Source organism: Ictidomys tridecemlineatus, chromosome 6, assembly GCF_052094955.1.
Source record: "Ictidomys tridecemlineatus isolate mIctTri1 chromosome 6, mIctTri1.hap1, whole genome shotgun sequence".
NCBI lineage: Eukaryota > Metazoa > Chordata > Mammalia > Rodentia > Sciuridae > Ictidomys > Ictidomys tridecemlineatus.
In genome coordinates this window covers 3,194,902-3,213,327 of record NC_135482.1, presented here as the reverse complement: position 1 = coordinate 3,213,327, position 18,426 = coordinate 3,194,902, and the positions used below count along the sequence as shown (strand labels likewise).

Here is an 18,426-nt window from a genome sequence, read left to right as displayed (position 1 = left end):
GAGAAAAAGGACACTCGTAAACCCTTTCTTACCATAATTACTGGAAGTGTAGCTGGGATGATCAAAAGACAGAGGTGAACACAATGAATAAAAACATAATCCAGCTATGTGCTTTCTACAGGGACTCAGTTTAGCTCCACAGACCAACGGGGCTAAGATTGAAGGGTGGAAACAGATGGTACAAGTGCAGCTCGTGAGGACTGCTGAGAACAGGGCAGCTCCCGCCACCCGGCAGACTTGAGAAAGCCTACAGGACGCCCAGGAGGACATGCTGGGTTGCATAGGTCAGTGCAGCATAAAGCGTACAGGCACCAGTGTTTACAGACTTCACAACTTCCAAAACGTGCTGAACCAAAACTTAACAAAACTGAAGGAAGAATACATGGTGTTAAAATCATGGCTGGAGATTTCAATGCCCCAGTTTCGATAATGGATAGGACAGCTGGACAGGGGCGAGTAAGGGAGCAGAGAAGTGAAACAGCTAGGTCTGCAGACGCACACAGAACACCCTGCCAGCAGCAATAGCGCATGTGTTCTTCGCACGTGCACCTGGGGCATTTTCAGAGCGTGGACGACCATAGGCCACGTGCACAGTGTCACCTTGAGCCCGTGGGATGAAGTTAGAAATCAGCCACAAAATGAAACTCTTCAATTTGGGAAATTAAACAACATACTCTTAGTAAATAGGTCAGAAAAGAAATCAGAGGGAAATTGGAAAACACAAATTGATGAAAGCAGCTTACTCAAACTTAGAGAACATAGCTAAAGCAGTGCTGGGGGAGAAGTGGATAGCTATACACATTTACATTAAAAAAATTATCCCAATATCAATAGCCTAACTTTACAATTTGTGGAAAGGAAGTAGAAAAAGAATACACTAAACCCAGAGTTAACAGGGAAGATGAAGATTAGAACAGAGATAAAACAGGTTAAGAGGTAAACAAAATCTAAGTATATATTGGAAAAAAAAACAGAAAATTATGAAACCACAGTTGGTTCTTTTAAAAGAACAACAGAATTTATCAACTTGAAGAAATGAAATGGGAGCATTACTACTGATTCTACAGAACTAAAAATGGTTATGAGCACAACACTTAGATGAAATGGGCAGATTCCTAGAGAGTGAAATTCTGCCCAAACAGAATTGCAGAGGAAAACTTTTAGCTTGTTTTGTAAGGTCAACTTTACCCTGATAGGAAAGCTAAAGATACTACATTAAAAGAAAACTTTAGACCAGTATCTCTTATGAATATCAACGCAGAGATCCTCAACAAAACACAGGCAAACTGGATTCACCAGCATGACTGTCCATCATAACCAGCTGGGCCACTCTTGGAGGCCAAGCATGTTCAGCATCAAAAAACCAGCAGTAGCAGAGTAAAGGGGAAATGTTACCTGATCATTTCTATTGATGCAGAAAGAAGCATTTGACAGAATGTAATACCCTTTCATGATTTAAAAAAAGGAAACACAACTCCCTGTGAAGAAACTAGAAATAACAGTACAACAAAAGGAAGAAGCATAACTGTTTCTATTCACAGATCATATGGTCTTATATGTAGGATTTTCTACATGTAAATACTGTTAGAACTAATAAGTGAATTCAGCAAAATAGCATGATACAAAGTCGGTACAAAAATCAGGTGTGTCTATGTACTAATGAGCAATCTCAAAAGGAAATTATGTGACTCCATTTAAAATAACATCAGAAGTAATGAAGGGGCTGGGGCTCAGTGTACCTTGCACATGTGAGGCACTGGGTTCCATCCTTAGCACCACATAAAGAATAAATAAATGAAGATACTGTGTCCATCTACAACTAAAAAAATATTTTTAAAAAAGTAATGAAATACTTAGGAATTAATTTAACCAAGGAGGTGAAAGATTTGTACAATGAAAACTCCCAGTACTGGGGAGGGGTAGGGGGGTGATGAATTAACTGGAGATAAACAATTTGTTTGGAAGTGCATCCCATGTTCTTAGGTTGGAAATTTTAATATTGTTAAAGGTATCAGTACTTCCAAAAGCAGTCTCCAGATTCACTGCAATCCATGTCAATATCCTAGTGAAGTTATTGCAGAAATAGAAAAGCCCACCCTGAAACTCATTTGGAATCCTTTGGATTCCATCAGCCAAATAACATATAAGAAGAACAGATCTGGAATACACATTTCCCAATTTTACAGCGTAACACAAAACTGTAGCAATCAAAGACCTAAATGTAAAACCTAACATTGTGCGGCTCAGAAGAGAACAGGGCCAAAGTTTCACAGCATTCAGTTTGGTGATGACTTCTTGGTTCTGACACCAGAGACGCAGGTGACAAAAAGATAGCTGACCTGTATGGAAATTTAAAACTTTCTGCCTCAAAAGACATTATCATCAGAATAAATAGGTAAAGAATAGGAGAAAATGTTTGCAAAACATGTATCTGATAGGGCATTAATATCCAGAATTTATAGAAAACTCCTAAAACTTAATAGCAACAGTAAAAACAACCAACCTGATTCCAAAATAGGCAAAAGACTTGAACAGACACTTCCTCAAAGATGATGCACAGATGACCAGGAAGCCCACAAAGAGGTGGATACTCAGCTTCACTAATCATTGGGGAAATAAACATCAAAACTACCATTAGATACCACCTCATAGCCATTAGCATGGCAATTATTTTAAAAACTTTTAATAAGGATGTTGGAAAAATGGCTCTTGGTTGCACTGCTGATGGGAATGAATGTACAGCTATTGTGGAAAACAGTGTGATGGTTCCTCAGGTTCAAACACAGAATCACCACATGATGCAGCTCTTGCATGTTGAGATGCATGCTCCAAAGAATCGAAAACCCTGTCTGGAAGAGAAATTTGTATGTCTGTGTTCATAGAACTATTGTTCAGAAGAGCCAGAATGTGAAATAAGTGTCCACGGGGGATGAGGGCATGATCAAAATGTGATCCATCTGTCCAGTAGAGTGTTCCCAACCTCGAGGAGGGAGAGAACCCTGCTATAGGCCACCGTGCGAATGGACCTTGACTCCCTGGGTACGCGCTCAGTGAAATAAGCAGTCACCAGAGGTTCTTGGAGTGCTGGATGTGGAGGCAGAGTGGAGTCTGGCACTGGGCTGGGTTGGGGTAGCAGGAGAGGGAACTTGCTGGTTGGTGGGCAGAGAGCTTCCATGTTACCTGATGGAAAGCATTGTACAGACAGGCAATGGGATGGGTACACAGCGTGTGTGAATGACTGTGCACAGGGGACAGTTACCATGGCAAGATTCGTGTTTTACTACAGTATGACTTTGAAAGAGAGGCAGGTAGCAGCCGCACCTCATTCAGAACCTTGTCAGGGTCTGTGCACAAGCAGATTTCTGCAGGTCTTTAGGGGGAAAAAAGGAACCCGCCAGTTTTGTGTATTTACCGAGAGCTGCTGGCATTTATTGCCGTGCCAGGCATTGTGGTCAAGTTCATTAATCTTGCTGACCATCATATGAAATAATGTTTTGACCTCAGTTTTGTAGGTGCCAAGGCCCCTGGGTGGTTGACAGCAGGAATGGTAGTGTAGTTTGAACCTCACTCAGCTCTGCTGTCCCCACAGCCCAAGAACTTGATCTCTTCCCCAAACTGTCAGTCACTGTATCCCACCATCTTATTGTCTGCCTCCCATTTTATGAATGAGGAACTGAGGCAAGGAGGTGTGAAGTCACGGACCAGTACAGGAGCCTGCTGCTTGGAAGGAAGCCTGCCCAGGGCTTGTACTCGGTCCGGTACAAGGCCTGGGACACGTCCCCTCGTGTCATTCTGACGTGAGACCTGGCCATGCCTCCAAGTGGAGAAGCTTCCTGCATGAAGTTGCACAGATCACCCAACTTGGAGCAACTTGTGAAAGGCAGTCGGGATGGAGCCAGCCGGGCCTCACTACCCAGCCTTCCTCCTGCCACCAAGGCCCCGTTTGCACCCCCTCCCCCCCAGCTCTTTGAGGGTTTGTGCTGGTGTCAGCATCCTAATGGTCCCCAGAAGACCTGGCACACCCACTCTGCCTCTTCACACCTTGGCCTCTGCCACAGGCTTCCCCTCGGGCGGCTTCTCTGCCTGCACCACTTCCTCAGGTGCACCATGACTGCTTCTCCTCTGGACTCAGCTCCCAGGGAGCCCTGTCCTGCTGCCTGTGCCCTGTGCAGTTCTGCAGGCTCTCTTCAGCCTGACACTGTGGCTGATTGTGTTGTTTACCTGCTGCCTCTGCCCTGAAGTATGAACTCCTCGAGGGCGGGACCTGGAGGGTCATGTCAATTGGGCTCCCAGCCTTGAGCACAAAGCCTTCATGGTTGTTAAATGAGTGACTAGACCATGGTCACATTCTCAAGAGACATCCAAATGTATGACGAACTGTGTGTGTGTGCGTGTGCACAGCCAGAGCCTGGCACACGCAAGGCAAGTGCTGTACCCTGAGCTGCATCCAGCCCCAGTTGGGTTTCTGTGTGTATCTAAATACCTTGATGTGACTTGTAAAGATCAAGAGGCATTATTGTTCGGAGAAGAGGAAAAACACGTTAAAGTGTTAAGTTTCTGGAACTGGATGAATTTTTTGCCAAAAGCAATCTATTCTGTATTTTTAGAATTTTTCAAAGAAGAAAGACATATATCAAGGAAGACTTTAAGAACTTAATGTCACCACCACAACCAGCATGGCTTTGAAATAGTCTAAAGTGTATTGGCTTGATTCCAGTTAAAGTTGGAATTATTTACCCATTATACATCCCTGCTGCAGGCTGCCTGGCTTTAAAATGGACCCAGCAGTGCTCTTCCCCTGGAGAGGGAGATCTAGTCCCCATGGGGAGAGAAGCCAGGCTGCACACCTCTCTTGAGATGTTCCTTCCTGATAGAAGTGGAAGCAGGCAGCCTGGAAGAAAGCTGTCCTGCTGTGTCTGTCTGCATGGCTCCTGGGGGAGGGACAGGATGCCTCTGCATACCTCTGCCTGTGCAAAACAGGGCCACCCCTCGCAGGACAGTGACTTCCTAGGGCCACTGATTGGTGCCAGAAGAGAGGGAAGGCAGCTTGGCTGTGGTGACCCTGGAGCAGACCAGCACAGGGACTAGTGACATCCCCAAGCACAGGAGGTGCCAGGCACCTGGCTGTACAGGAAGAGCTCCTGACTCGTCGATGCCTGCTGCGTCTTGTCCGTTCTGAAATCTGCCAGAAGCTCCGCATTGTTGGTGTTCTTCGTTTAATCCTCTGTAGCTCAGCACTGTTTTTGACCCTTGGCTATACTTTATTAATTCTGAAATGACATTAGTGCTAGACCAACACTAATCTCCTATAATTTAGATGGGATTACTTGCTTTTTCTACTCCAATTTTTCATTTCAGTTTGAGCTGTGGTGCTGTTAGCTAGTTGCAAAGGTATTTGCAGAGGTAGTCATCAGTGGTGTCTGCAGCTCATTTCCTGGGAGTTGTTTGGAGAGAAAGGGAGGCCTCCCGCATCCCGCCATTCCTTTCCTTGATTTCCAGGCAGGTCTTAGAAGTTCACCACCTCAATGACAGGAGGAAGGACTGCTCTGCCCTCCAGGGGGCTCATCTGGTCCTCTGTGAGCAGTGAAGAGGCTTGGGGGCAGTGTGGCCAGGCGGCGAGGAAGGCGATGCTGGAGCCGACTGCCCATGCCCAGGCCCAGGCCCAGACCCGACTGCACCACTGCGCTTTGGTGGCCATAGAGAAGCTGCTCTCCTCTGCAGGATGAGGGTACTCCAGCTGAGTGCCTTCCGTGGGTGCGTAGGATGGCTGCAAGCATACTGTCATGGGGATGGTTGCTGCTGCGATTGGGCCTGTCACTTGGGTTTTCTGTTGGATTTCCATGTGACAAGCTGATGGTTTGTTGCAGTCTCTGTGTACGTGGGGAGCGCCCTGTGAAGCTGTGAGTGCACCCAGAGAGCCCTATGCTTTGAATGGTTCCGATTGGTTGAACCAATTTGTTGTCTGGTGGCTTCTTGTTTTCAGAGTGCCAGGCTCTTGCAAACACCCTCTTTACCTGGAGGGCAGGGCCTCGAGCTTCCCAGGGTTTCTGCCCTGTCCCCTGGCTCCTCAAGTTCCTCCATCGACAAGCAGCTAAGCTCAACCCTGCCCTGCTGACAGGGTCATGGATCTGAACTCTTGTTCTTTCAAGAAGCTGACTGTTTCCCAGGCTGTCTCCCAAGCACACGTGAAGGCCACAAGAGTTTATTAAACAGCATCTCACAGCCTATATCTAGTAGGAGCTGAAGGAGTACCCCTTATCTGCAGACCCAGCCAGGACCTAGGGCACATTATCAGAGCGCTCCTATTGTGCATGCGAGGGGGCTGCAGCAGGCAGGGAGTGTGCAGGAGAGTGAGGCACCCCAGTGGACTCCAGAGCCCATGCTCAGGGCCACGTGTCAAAGCACTGCTGTGTGCTGCACACATGCCGGGCACTTTGTTAAACTACTGCGTGCAGTGGTCCTTGTAGAGTCTCAGAAATGACATTAGAGTGCTGCCCCGAATACAGATGGGACTATCTGTGGCCTCAGAACCCTTTGGTGTGGGTTGAGTTAGAAGTGGTGTTGGCTTTTCTGACCCTGAAACCTGTAGTGTGATGCTGGTGCCAGGCCGTGACTGCTTCACCCACACTGGCTTTGAAGTGGTTCGTAAAATGGTTCCAGAGCCTGTGTCATATACAAAATTAGTTTCAGAGCCATAGGATCCTTCACCGCCCAAACCCTGCGGATGCAATGTACCTGTGAGCGTGGCCCCCGCCCAGCCGCCGCAACTTTGGAGTGGGAAGGGCGAGTGGTGACTCTCAGGCCAGAGAGGGGAACGTGGTCTGCCTGTGACTTCACGGCCAGCTGCACAGGCCCTGGCTTTGCTCTTGTCCTGGATGCTGGGCCCTGTGCACTTGGACTGGCAGAGGGCAGGGTGGGCAGAGGTGAGTGAGGCTTGCCTGGGAAGGGGACGCTTCCTAAGGTGGAAAAACATTTGGACTTCAGGGAAGTGGGATGTCTAGGGCAGGCCTCGCAGCTCAGTGGTGGAGAAATGGACACACGCGCGCGCGCACGGAAAGCGTCTAGTCTCCTTTCAAAGTCCCTTTGGGGATCCTTAGCTGTGCCCACTGAGCACAGCAAGGGTGGCCTGCCCTCTGGTTTGTGCACACAGAGCAGTTCCTCTAGTGACGGTGGGTGCTGTGTGGTCCAGGAAGGTTCCACAGGGCTCCTCAGGGCCTTCATACTGCTCCCCGTGATGCTCCATCTCCTTCAGAGCAGTAGCGTTCCGAGGTGACCATTTTCCTCAGCAAAATGGAACTGTGTGTCTTTGTGGTATTTAAGTGCAAGTGCTAGTCTGTTCTTCATACCGTGACCTGTGATTTACAAATCTAGCAATTATCTGCTTCCCTACCTTCCTCTATTCATGGGTTTTTTGTTTGGTTTTGTTTTGTTTTTTACCAGTTTCGGCTCTGGCTGTGAGCAGGTCATTATAGAGTGAGTTGGCGGGTGCCGCCTTGGTTTGTCAGGCTGTTGGGACAAGACAGCCTACAAATCATGGGAGAGTGCATGCAGCACTGCACAGAGACCCTTGGAGCACAGATGTTCCCTTGGGTCCACAGGGAGCCCTAGGGCAGGAAGCGGGAGCCGGAAGGGGTGGTTTGCCGCGGTCCTCAGACATACCATTCCAGCATCGCACGGAGCCCTGGAGGGTGTAGGTTGGGAAACTCCCGCTTTAATTTTCTGAATGGGAAGTGTGTGGAGCTAAACCCAGTTGGTCACAGAGGAGGGGAAGTACAGCCATCTGTCCTCCAGTAAGCACAGCATCGTCCCAGAGGGCTACAGGGGCCTGACCTGGGGGAGGCTCCTTCCCCAGTCTCCATCCTGTCTGGCCCCACCTGGCTCTGACAGGTCCCTCTTCCCCCAGCATCAGCAGCAGTGCCTCAGGAGGTGCCTGGAGTAGGTCTGGGCTTGCCTGTGTGTGTGGTGGGGGGCTCTGTCGGGGGAGCCTTGCAGTTGCATTGCCGCAGCCCCTGCCATTTTCCCCTTTGGATGATGGAAATTGGCATATTTGGGTTTTGCTCGTGTAAGGTACTTCCAGAACCAGTTTAAAACTGAACTACTCCTGCATCCTCAAAACATTTGCCTCAGTTTTGCTATAGTCTGCACGGATACCTGTTTGCATATGTCAGGGGGCTGCCATTCACCCTGTCTTAAGAAACCTTTTACGTCAGGCAGGAAGTGGCCCAGCTGTACGTAGAGGCCTAATGAGGAGGGTTTATATGGTGCTCTCACACACCAGCTCAGCAGGGCTCCACCCTGCTCTGTGCCCCATAGCGTGTCCTGAGAAGTTACACACCACAAGGTCCCTTGCCTTCAAGGGCGTGTTGTCTAAAAATGGTTTATAAACATATATCAAAAGTAAAATTTAATATCTATAAAGAATATATATTTATTATACAGATTACATAAAGTACATTTATAGCCTGAAAAGTCAAAAATTTTTAAAATATTTAAATTGTTCTCATTTAAATAATGTAGGTTTTTTCCAACCCTAGTCCTCAATAGTGCATTTATTTCTTCATTCAACCAGTGTTTTAAGGCCTCTGTGCTCTAGGCCAGAGTCGCAGGCCGTGTGGCAAGTGCCTTTGGCCAGTGATTCCCACGGTCTGTCTCCACATCTGCTCCACTTACGCAGTTAAGTGTTCCTGGCCATGGCCCCAACACTCCATTTGTGGACCCTAAAGTTTGAATTTCAAAGAGTTTTCATTAGTAGTAGTATTTTGAGTTTTCCAATCAACAAAATACATGAAACTAAATGAAATACAAAGAAGTGGCTTTAGTTAGCGGCCAGCCTTTGTAGCCCTTTCTCAGCAGCCTCCTGGACAATGCTGGCCTGCGCTGTGCTCTGTCTCTCAAGTAGTGCTGACTTCCCTGACTCCCAAACAGGTGGCCCGTGATTACAGGAAGGATTCTCATTAGGCAGGTCTAGCCTTTTGACTCACTCTCACTACTTTAAAAGTTGCATTTGGCATGTGAATCTACTGTCGGTGCCGTGCTGGTCATGAGCCTCTCTACGGAGGCTCCTTTCTCAGCCTGCATTTTTCTGCCCTCCTAATGCCTCATCACCTTACAGGTGCAAGGTGTCGGCTCGCACTGACTCCTGGACCAGCGGCAGGTATCTGGGAGGGTCACCGCCTCAGTGCAGGTGTTCTTGGCTCCTCCTTTCACTCGCTGGTCAGCAGCTTCACATTGCCTGGTGCCACCTTGCTCCCTGTGGACCAGGTGCCCTCAGGGTGCAGCCCTGTAAGCCTTCCCTGCGGTGCTGGGTGCAGCTCTCTGGAGGCAGTTGTGCAACAGACAGGCTCCAGCCGTCTACTTGTAGTAGCTGCGGAGACGCCCGAAGCTCTCTCCAGAGCCAGGCACACAATAGCGCACTTCAAGTGTTGGGGGATTAGAGACTTTAGAAGGTGTTTAATTTTCCCCTCACTCTTTCTTGCTCCCTGTCTCTTTAGAGAGGGAACAAGAGGGCCGTGTGAACATTAACTGGGACTTTCTTTAATCTCCCTGTAGCACTTAGTGCAGTCTGGGTCTGCTGGCTGCCCAGGCTCCCACCTTGTGGGCACAGGAGCACACCGCACCACAGACTCGCACCCCAGGGCTGTGTTCCCCACCTCCTAGGGCTAGGTTTACTCTCTTTTCAACTCAAATTTTGCAAAATGTTATTATTTTTATTTTGATGAATGGGGACTAAGTTGTAGTTAGCTAAAGTAAGAAGTCTGGGTTCAGTGGCCAGTGGGGTGGTGATAGGAACCGTGGTGCGTGGCATGTTGTAAAGAGCTGTCACCATGAAGAAACAACAAGCGTGTGAAGAGATCCGTGTGTTTGTCCTTATTTAAACATTACACAGTGTACGTGTATCAAAACCTCACGTGGGGCTGGGACTGTAACATGTAGCTCAAGAGGCAAAGTGCTTGCCTGGCTCTGGGTTTGATGATGAGCAACACATAAAAATAAATGAAATAAAGCCATCTGTCCATCTACAAGTACAAATTTTTTTTTTAAATCTCACATGGTTCCTATAGTTTCCTATAATTTTTGTTTTTATGTATCAGTTTAAGAATAGATATACATTAAAAAGAAACAAGACCTAATAAAAACCTTTTTAATTTTCTGAAAGGAACAACTATAAAACATAGATTTTGTGCTTTTCATTATGTCTGAAGTCCTGAATAGTAGAGCCCAGACGTTCCCATTGGAAGTTGGGACAAGCCACAGGACCCTTGCGCTGCATGCTCTACAGGCGGAGGGCCCCTGGCTGGCCATGCTTACTGGGGAAGCAATGGTTTTTACCTGCTGCCCAGGACAGTAAGTGGTTCCCGGGACTCTGATCAGGTGAAGTCCTCCTAAGGACAGAAGGTGGACAGCATTGGCTCCAGAGAGGGCATCACGGCCTGAAGTGACCAGTGCTTGGCTTGCTGGTGTTCCTCTGTGGACTCAGGGTCCTGAGGGGCTGCTCCAGGGCAGTCTGTGCCCCCACCCCAACCCTCCACTCCTTGTGCTGGCAGCAGGGTCTGGGAGAGGTGCCTTTCTCCTGGTCTTGGTGCTGCTTCCGCAAGGCCCTGCATGCCAGGTAACTTGTCCTGGAGTGGGACACTGAAGACCGAGCTGTGAGCTGCGGCTCTCCGCCACATTCTTCTGTGCCCCTTTTCCCTTACATAGACGGTGGGCACCACGTCCTTCTCTTCTGCAGAAACGAACTACCCAGCATTTTAAGGATGAATTGAGGATAAATACCATTCTAACAAGTGTTTTCACAGAATGTGATAGAGGAGCTCCCTCTTGCCCTCCGCAGGGGAATTCTGGGGTTGCTCATCTTGGACTTTTCATTCCTTGTCTCAGTGGCATTAGCTTCTTCTGACTCAGTCCTCCAGAGCCCCGACTCGGGAACCACTCAGAACCAGAGGGCAGAGAACAGCCAGTGTAGTGCTATGTGCCTCCACAGCCCTTCTGCGGGAATGGAGGGGGACAACTGGCCTTTGGCACTGCTGTGTGGGCTTCCTGGCGTCATGCTGGGACAGAGGACAGGCAGGCGGATAAGACAGCAGTCTTGTCTCAAGCGGTTCACAGGCATGAGGGCAGAGGAGAAATCCCGACAAGTAGTCATAGCTTACATGATTTCCACAGATGAGAATTGAGCTTGTCACTGTGAGCCAGGAACTAGACCTGGACAGGGTGTTGTGCTGTGGAAGGGAATTAGGTGTGGCTCCTGCAGGAGCTCGCAGGCACAGGGCACATTAGTGCAGCACAGCGTGGCATTAACTCCTAAAAGAATGCTCTGGAATCCATGGCAGGAGCTTCTAACCCAAGCTGTATAGCAGAGTGCTGGGACTCTGAGGGACGCTTGCAGGAGGAGGGGCACTCACCCCAGCTTGCAGGGAGGGGAGCAGGTGAGTCCCGTCTGGGGACATGGCTGCTCTGCCCTGCAGTGGAGGTGGTTTGTGACACACAGCTCTGGGTGGTGGCAACCTTCTCCACAGCCTCTGCATCTGTCACTGGCCGTGGCCCTGCTGGTATCGCTCCTCTGCCACTTAGCCAGCCAGCCCTCAGTTTCAGCAGCTCAGAGCATTGAGGGAAGCTCCTTTTGCTTGTTTTCAGTTATACTTTGTGAAGAACCAGTAAGTTTCAGAAAGAAGAAAATGTTTTGTTTGTGTCATTTCCAGTTAGTTACGTGCATGAACCCAAACCTTTTGGTCTTACACATTTTCTTACCTAAATACACCCCTTTTTCGACAGAAAGTGAGGAAACCAATGTGCATAGTGATGGTGTTGTCCTGAGTGCAGAGGTTGATAAAGCAGATAATTTGCTCAGAAGCTTATTCACATGTTGCAAATATCTGACACCTGGGAACATTATTTTTATTTTCTATAATAGCACAAAATTGAGATTTGGTGATTGCAGAAAAGAGGAGAAGATTCAATTTAGACCATGTGTATTTAAATGTTTATATAGATTCTATCTCGGGGGCGGGGGGGGGGGGGGAAAGCAACCTTGTAAAGGACCCAGGCTTTATTATGAAGGAGAACAGACAAATGGCCAGTGGAGAACATTTTCTACTAAAGTGGTGACTAAGTATGGGATCAGCATCCGGAGGGCACCAGCAGCCCTATCCTGTCCCATCTGGAGAAGGTCAGTCATTTATACCCACAGTGGTTTCAGTGACGAACCTTCAATGGCCTTCGGGTCATGCACTTTACAGTCACTGGCTGGGCCTCTGCTTTGCACCAGCTCTGTGTCCAGACCACAGGCCCTCAAACATGAGCTCAGCCTGTGTGGAGGAGCCAGGAGAGGCAGCCAGGGAAAGGGCTGTGATCCACATGTTCCAGGTCAGGTGGGGCTCAGCAGGGATGCAGATCCTGTTGGGTTGGCTCAAGGGACTAGGTGAAGTGACCCTTTAAAACCCAGAGATTCTCCTCAGCCTGCAGCTGCCCCTGCTCCCAACATCTCAGTGGTCTGACTGCAGTAGCGGAGTTCAGCTTTTCTATTTTCTATGAAATTATTGAACCAGAGAGAAAAGAGTTGGATTTTTTTTTCCCCCTTAACTGCTACAGAAGGAGCTGCTGGTTTTGTGACCATGGAAGCCTTGTCTCTGGGCTGGGGAGGCTCCACTCCCTCGCTGCCAGGTTCCTTGCCCAACACAGACATGCAATGGACCTTGCCCAACACAGGGACCTCAATGGACCCACCTAGTAACACCCCCCCACCCCAGGAAGGCCTTGTTTTCCTGAGCCTCTTCTGATCACCAGCAGGGAGGCCTCTTTCCTTGGAAAAACTAGGATTCCACCCCAGGTTCTTTGTCATTGACAGTCTCTTATATGTCTCTGGTTCTGCCACTGAAAACAGGTCCCTAGAGCTGTCTCCATGGGGTCTGTTATAGAAAGACATGTGGTAGCTGTGTGCTGTCTTGAGGGCTGCGCAGCTCCTGGCCACTGAACCAGATTCCTTGGCAAGTCAAGTGGGTGCTTTCATCATACAAGGTCATTACGTAAAGGTTCATTGAATTTCTGTTTGTTGGCGACAAAGAGAAACTTTCATCTGCATCTTCCGAGCTGTGCTCAGTTCAGGGTAGGACACCGAGCCTTAGCTTTCGAGAGCAGGAGTGTTTAAACTAAATCCAGCAAGTCCTTGAGGGCGTCTAGTCTCCAGAACACCAAAGGAAGGAAATTCCACAGTCACTCCTCCAAATCAGTTCCTACTGATAACAGGGCTTACTTTAAGCAGGATGGTTTTCCTGTCTGACTCTGACCAGGTGTCTCTGTGGCCAGGTCTGTAGGAGTCTTCTTTACCTAGTGACTCAGCGTAACTACCAACAAAGGTGTGTGAGTGTGTGTGTGAGTGTGTGTGTGTGCGCGTGCGCATATGCACCTGCCTGAGGCCCGTGTGTTCTAGAGTTCATGAACCTCAGCCCTCTGCTCTGAGCCTTTGCTTCCTCTTGCACTCATTCATCCCTCCTGAGTGGGCACCTCCAGGTGCCACCTGGACGTCACACTTGCTGGGCACATTGCACATGTACCTGTTCTGTCGTCTTCTCCTTTTCCACTTGGGATTTGTGTCCTGGTCACGTGTTCTGCTTGCACCTCCTAACTGTGTGTTCTGGCTGCATGTCCTGGTCACATGCCCGGCTGTATATCCCAGTGGTGTGTCCTGGCCACATGTTCCAGGAGGGTTGTAGGTGCCTGTGGTGGCAGGGTGCTTGTGCTGTCCACTCCCCACCAGCTTTCGTGTGCACTTACACAACAGCAAAGCCTGTACCATATTCCTTCACTCGGCTCCAGTTCTGACTCAGTGGGTGGTATACGCTGTCCGCAACCTCACTGAGGACAACAGCCAGAACCAAGATTTGATTGCAAAGATGGAGGAGCAGGGGCTGGCGGACACATCCCTGCTGAAGAAGATGGGCTTTGAAGTTGAGAAGAGGGGGGAGAAGCTGATTCTGAAGTCCACTTGTGACAACCCCCCTCCGGTAAGTGGCTGCATGTGAGCTGCCCTCCATGCAGTTACAGACAGCTGTTCCTATGCCCCAGGACCTTGGCACCACAAGGTCCTTGGTGAGGAGGGAGGTCTCTGACCCGGTTGCCAGAGAGCCCCAAGTAGAGCTGCAGACCACTTTGGTTCAGCCTTTATGTTGCTGTTTTCTTAAAAGTTAAAATTTCAAACTTGCTTTGGAGGAGAAATATAAAAAGTAGATTGAAATTTATACATCTCTAAAGAAAGTTTCTGGCAGAAATTAGGCGTTTTCTTTAAAAGACGGCTAACATTCACTGCTGTTAAAGAACAGGAAGCCCCTTGTGCCATCTGAACGAGATTCTGCGGGTTTATCCCTGAGGATTATGATCATTGTCCAGACGCTGCCTGTCTTTCCTTTGTTGTTAGTTCTTGTAAATAGACTTGTTATATCTTTGATTGTGTTTTTTTTTCCTTAGTGAAAGAACTCTCCATCCAAACATCTGAATTTTCAGAGTATGACTTGTGGATGTTCCTCTCCACGATACGTGAAACTGCAAGTGTTTGAAGATGTGTAAGTGTGAACCTGGGAACTCTGGTCTTGTCGGTAGCAGAGTTCAGTGGTGTCAGCCACCATCAGAGTCCTCAACTTCCCCCTTTTCTTTGCATTACGCGTAGCTGTCTGGCCTCCCTTGTCCCCGCGTAGAATATGTGTTAGTGTCACCTTGTGCATACTGTGGCAGCAGATAATAAAGCTCTGAGGGCACCGCCCTTCCTTGGCAAAGCCTGGCCGTTTGCTTGGATTCCGCGCCCCCTCAGATGGCAGGCAGCTTTGCTCCTCTCCTCCCTCCTCTCCTTGGGCTTCCTGAACTCTGGCAGGCAGTCAAAGTAGGTTCTCACTGGGATTAATTCTAGCAGTCTCTTTTCACCCCTTCTGCCTCTCCAAACATTGACAAGACTCATTTCCAGTTAATTAATTCAAGAGCCCTCCCTTTTGGTTTCAGCTACTGTGCTGTCACCGAGCCCTGTCCTTTGGAATGTAGGGAGAGGACGTGAGGGTGCTTAACTCCTCTTGTGCCAGAGCGTCCTGGGTTGGGCTCACCCTTTGTGCCCTCGTGCTGGAGGAAGGGCCAGTGCACACTCGGCCCAGCGCACAGTACCGGGACATGGAAGGGCCATCTCTGTCTTCAGACTTGCAATGCCACTTGGTTTTAGCGGCAGCTTTGTGTAGATTGCACATGATTTTAGAGGAGCAAGAGTTTATATGACATCTGTCCATCTGCCTATGTCTGTATACTCGTGTATCGGAAGTAGAACTGGAGTAAGTAAGGCAAGCCCCTCGACCACCCGCCTCACTCATTTTGTTGCCTCATGCACTCCTGCAGGGCTTGCCGTGGCACCAAGCACATACTCTTGAACAGCTATGTTACCAAGCTGAAAATCCAGAGATTTTGCACGATGCGTGTTGAAACTCCCCAAGTAAGAACAACAAAGACCCAACCCAAAGTTTTACAGAAAATATTGATTGCTCCAAAATAAAGTTATTCCAGGTTTCTTTGTGCTGAACTTAAAGTGCTTTGCAGCAGCAGCTGGAGCTGTTGATGGTGCAGTGACGGTTTTCCCATGTGCTACCAAACATACTCTGCAGCTGTAAAGGGACTATCTAGGAAAGACTTTTTCTCTCTGTGGTGACATTTTATTCGCAAAGAAGCCATTGCCACATTTGAAATGCACAAAGAGGTCACTCTCTTGTGGGACATCAAGAGTTAAAATCTAGTTCTCTCCATGAAGGCTGGCCAGAGAGCCAAGCAGCAGGAGCCCATTTTCCTTTCAGTAAGTGGCCTAGACTCTCCTTTCTCCTCTCTCAATGGCTGTGTGCACCCAGTGGAATCACACAGACGTGGGGTGTGAGCCGCACAATAACAGACCCAGGAGATAAAAGGAGCCTTGTGAGGATGCAGAATGGGGGTGGCTGTGTGTTTTCTAAATAGGAAATGTGAGGCTTTCACAGTGACAACAGGCTGGGGCCGTGGGGCCCTTTGATCCCTGTGGGGAGTGAACTGTTGAGGACAGCCGCCTGCGCCCCCACCCTCCAGTGGGCCTGGGGCTCTGAGAGCCTTGCTGTGTTCCATGCAGAGGATTAGACCACCTCAATCAGCCCCTTAGAAGCGAAGAAAGCAGACCAGCCTCAAAAATTTGTAAAGCGGCAGAATGGTCACAGCGAGTTTTGTGACCATATTGTTTTCAAGAGCAAACCCACAAAGCCTTGGGCAGCTTCATTTTAGAAGATGGGGAAGAAAGGCTTCTCTGCTGGGTGGTGAAGCAGAATGGTCATTTTGTAACACCAGATAAGACTTCAAATTCAATTTTCGCTGTGCTGTTAGAATTTGTCCTAGTGAGTACATTTCATGGTTGCCGGGGTTATTTAGGAACTCAGATCAAGGTGCATATTTTTTATTTCATAACTTTGTGATCTAACCATGGTTGTTTTTTGCAAAATGGCATCTAGAGGAGTGACTGAGGTGGTCGGTGGACTACCAGTTAGCAAGTTTTAAATCAAAAATTAATGTTTTATGTGTGTGTCTTATGTCTGTTTTTTTTTTTTTTTCGAAGTCATTAATGTGCTGCTCTGATCAAACAAATTGGCATTTATTTTGTTCAAATGACTTTCTACTATCCTTTCATTTCTGTCCTTAAGTGAAAAAAATGTTCAGTGCTATGCTTTGGCAGAGGAAAGCCTTTAAGTACCATCCCCAGTGTCTGGCTGTGCACCCAGAGCAGCAGTGCTCACATGTGAGGCCACAGGGTGGAGGCGAGGGCCTTGCTATCTGGGTCCACTAGAAAGCTGGTTTCTGGGAGCCTCGCAGTGCTGTCCAGGGTTCTGATCACCTCAGTCACCCCAGCCTGCGCACAGAAAAGCAATTCCAAATCTTTCCTTCAAAACTCAGGGATTTTCTCCCTTGACACACACACACAATATGTGTTTTCCTCTTCCTTATACATTTTTGTGTATTTACTTGGGATTTTTAAGTCAAGTAGGTGCACCATTTTGTGATATGAATTTTCCATACTCTCTACAATATACAAATAGACTCTCAAGCCCAGTGCCTTCTGTAGCCTGGGTGGGTATGGGTCAACTCCTTCACTAGCTTTCCTCCTGCACCCAGACGTCTCTGTTCATAGAAATGACTGTGGAGGTTTTTGTTTCTTGGTACTGGGGAATGAACCCAGGGATGTTCTACCACTAAACCACACCCCAGCCTATTTTAGTTTAATTTTGAGACTGGATCTTCCTGCGTTGCTCAGGTCAGCCTATAAGTTGCAATCCTCCTGATTTGCTAGGTTGACAGGCATGCACCACCGAGCCCAATCACTTTGGAGGGTTTTTGTTTCTGTTTTGTTTTGGTTGGGGGTGGTACCGGGAATTGAACTCAGGGACACTCGACCACTGAGCCACATCCCAGCCCTATTTTGTATTTTATTTATAGACAGGGTCTCATTGAGTTGCTTAGTACCTTGCCATTGCTGAGGTTGGATTTGATCTCATGATCCTCCTGCCTCAGCCTCCTGAGCCACTGGGATTACAGGCTTGCACCACTGTACCCAGCTTGGAGGGTTTTGATAATTGTTTTATTCTCACTTAAAACCTTAAATTAGAAACATTTCTTTTTGATTAAATAGCATACTATATATTCTTTGTTTGCTCACAAAGTTGTATTATGTTAATTTTGCATCGTGTAAGGAAGAACTCAGGTTGTGTGTTGGAATGTGGGTACAGGTTTACCACCATTTTGTACACAGCACAGGGGCCACATACAAGCACTCTGAAGCTGGGGTCCATGCTCTGTCGCTTGCACAGCCCTGGGCAGATTCCATGAGCTCTTTGCCTTTGGCTTCTTCTTCACTCAAAATGGGGCTGATGGGACCACCTTACCTTAGCATGGTGTAGTGTAAAAAAATTATCCGTGTAGAGTGCTTAGTTCTAGTATTGATCCCACTGGGTGGACGAAGAAGTGGAGTCTCAGAGAAATCAGCACTAAGGTCACACGTAACAAATGCTTAATGGCTGGTTGATTGCTACAGTTAATTGGAAAGAAATGAGTGAGGGGAAAAATGGCTGCTTTTCCCAGAAGCATACAAAGTGAGTGTTGCAGAAGTGCCTGGAGTGCCACCTCGGTAGAGAGCAGCGCGGGGAGCGGGAGGATGTGCCGAATCTAAATCTCGGCTCTCCTCCTTGCCAGCTGAGGGACTGTAAGCAGGTTGCTTAACCACTCTGAGCCCAGGTTTCTCCCCAGCAGTGTCCCAGGCCTTGGGGATATAGCAGAGGACGCTGTAGAGTCCACACCCACAGGAACTCACCTTCTGCCGAGGTGACTGAAAGTCCACAAGGTGGGATGAAAACGAGAGTATTGCTGCTGGAGCAAGCAGGTGAAGACGAAGCTGGC

General features: G+C 48.3%; 1 protein-coding gene across 2 annotated transcripts in view; it reads left to right on the top strand.

The window, feature by feature from the left end:
* Positions 1–14,765, top strand: part of Atxn10 (ataxin 10) — a 143,777-nt gene extending 129,012 nt beyond the window's left edge. The window contains exons 11-12 of one of the 2 annotated variants that reach the window (XM_078052542.1): positions 13,813–14,000; positions 14,461–14,765. In XM_078052542.1, coding sequence (XP_077908668.1) covers positions 13,813–14,000; positions 14,461–14,463 — 191 coding nt within the window. In that variant the 3' untranslated portion in view covers positions 14,464–14,765. Of the gene's footprint in view, positions 1–10,891; positions 11,092–13,812; positions 14,001–14,460 lie in introns of those variants that run through there. The other variant, XM_078052543.1, reaches the window with a different exon arrangement.
* The last annotated feature ends 3,661 nt before the right edge of the window (positions 14,766–18,426 follow it).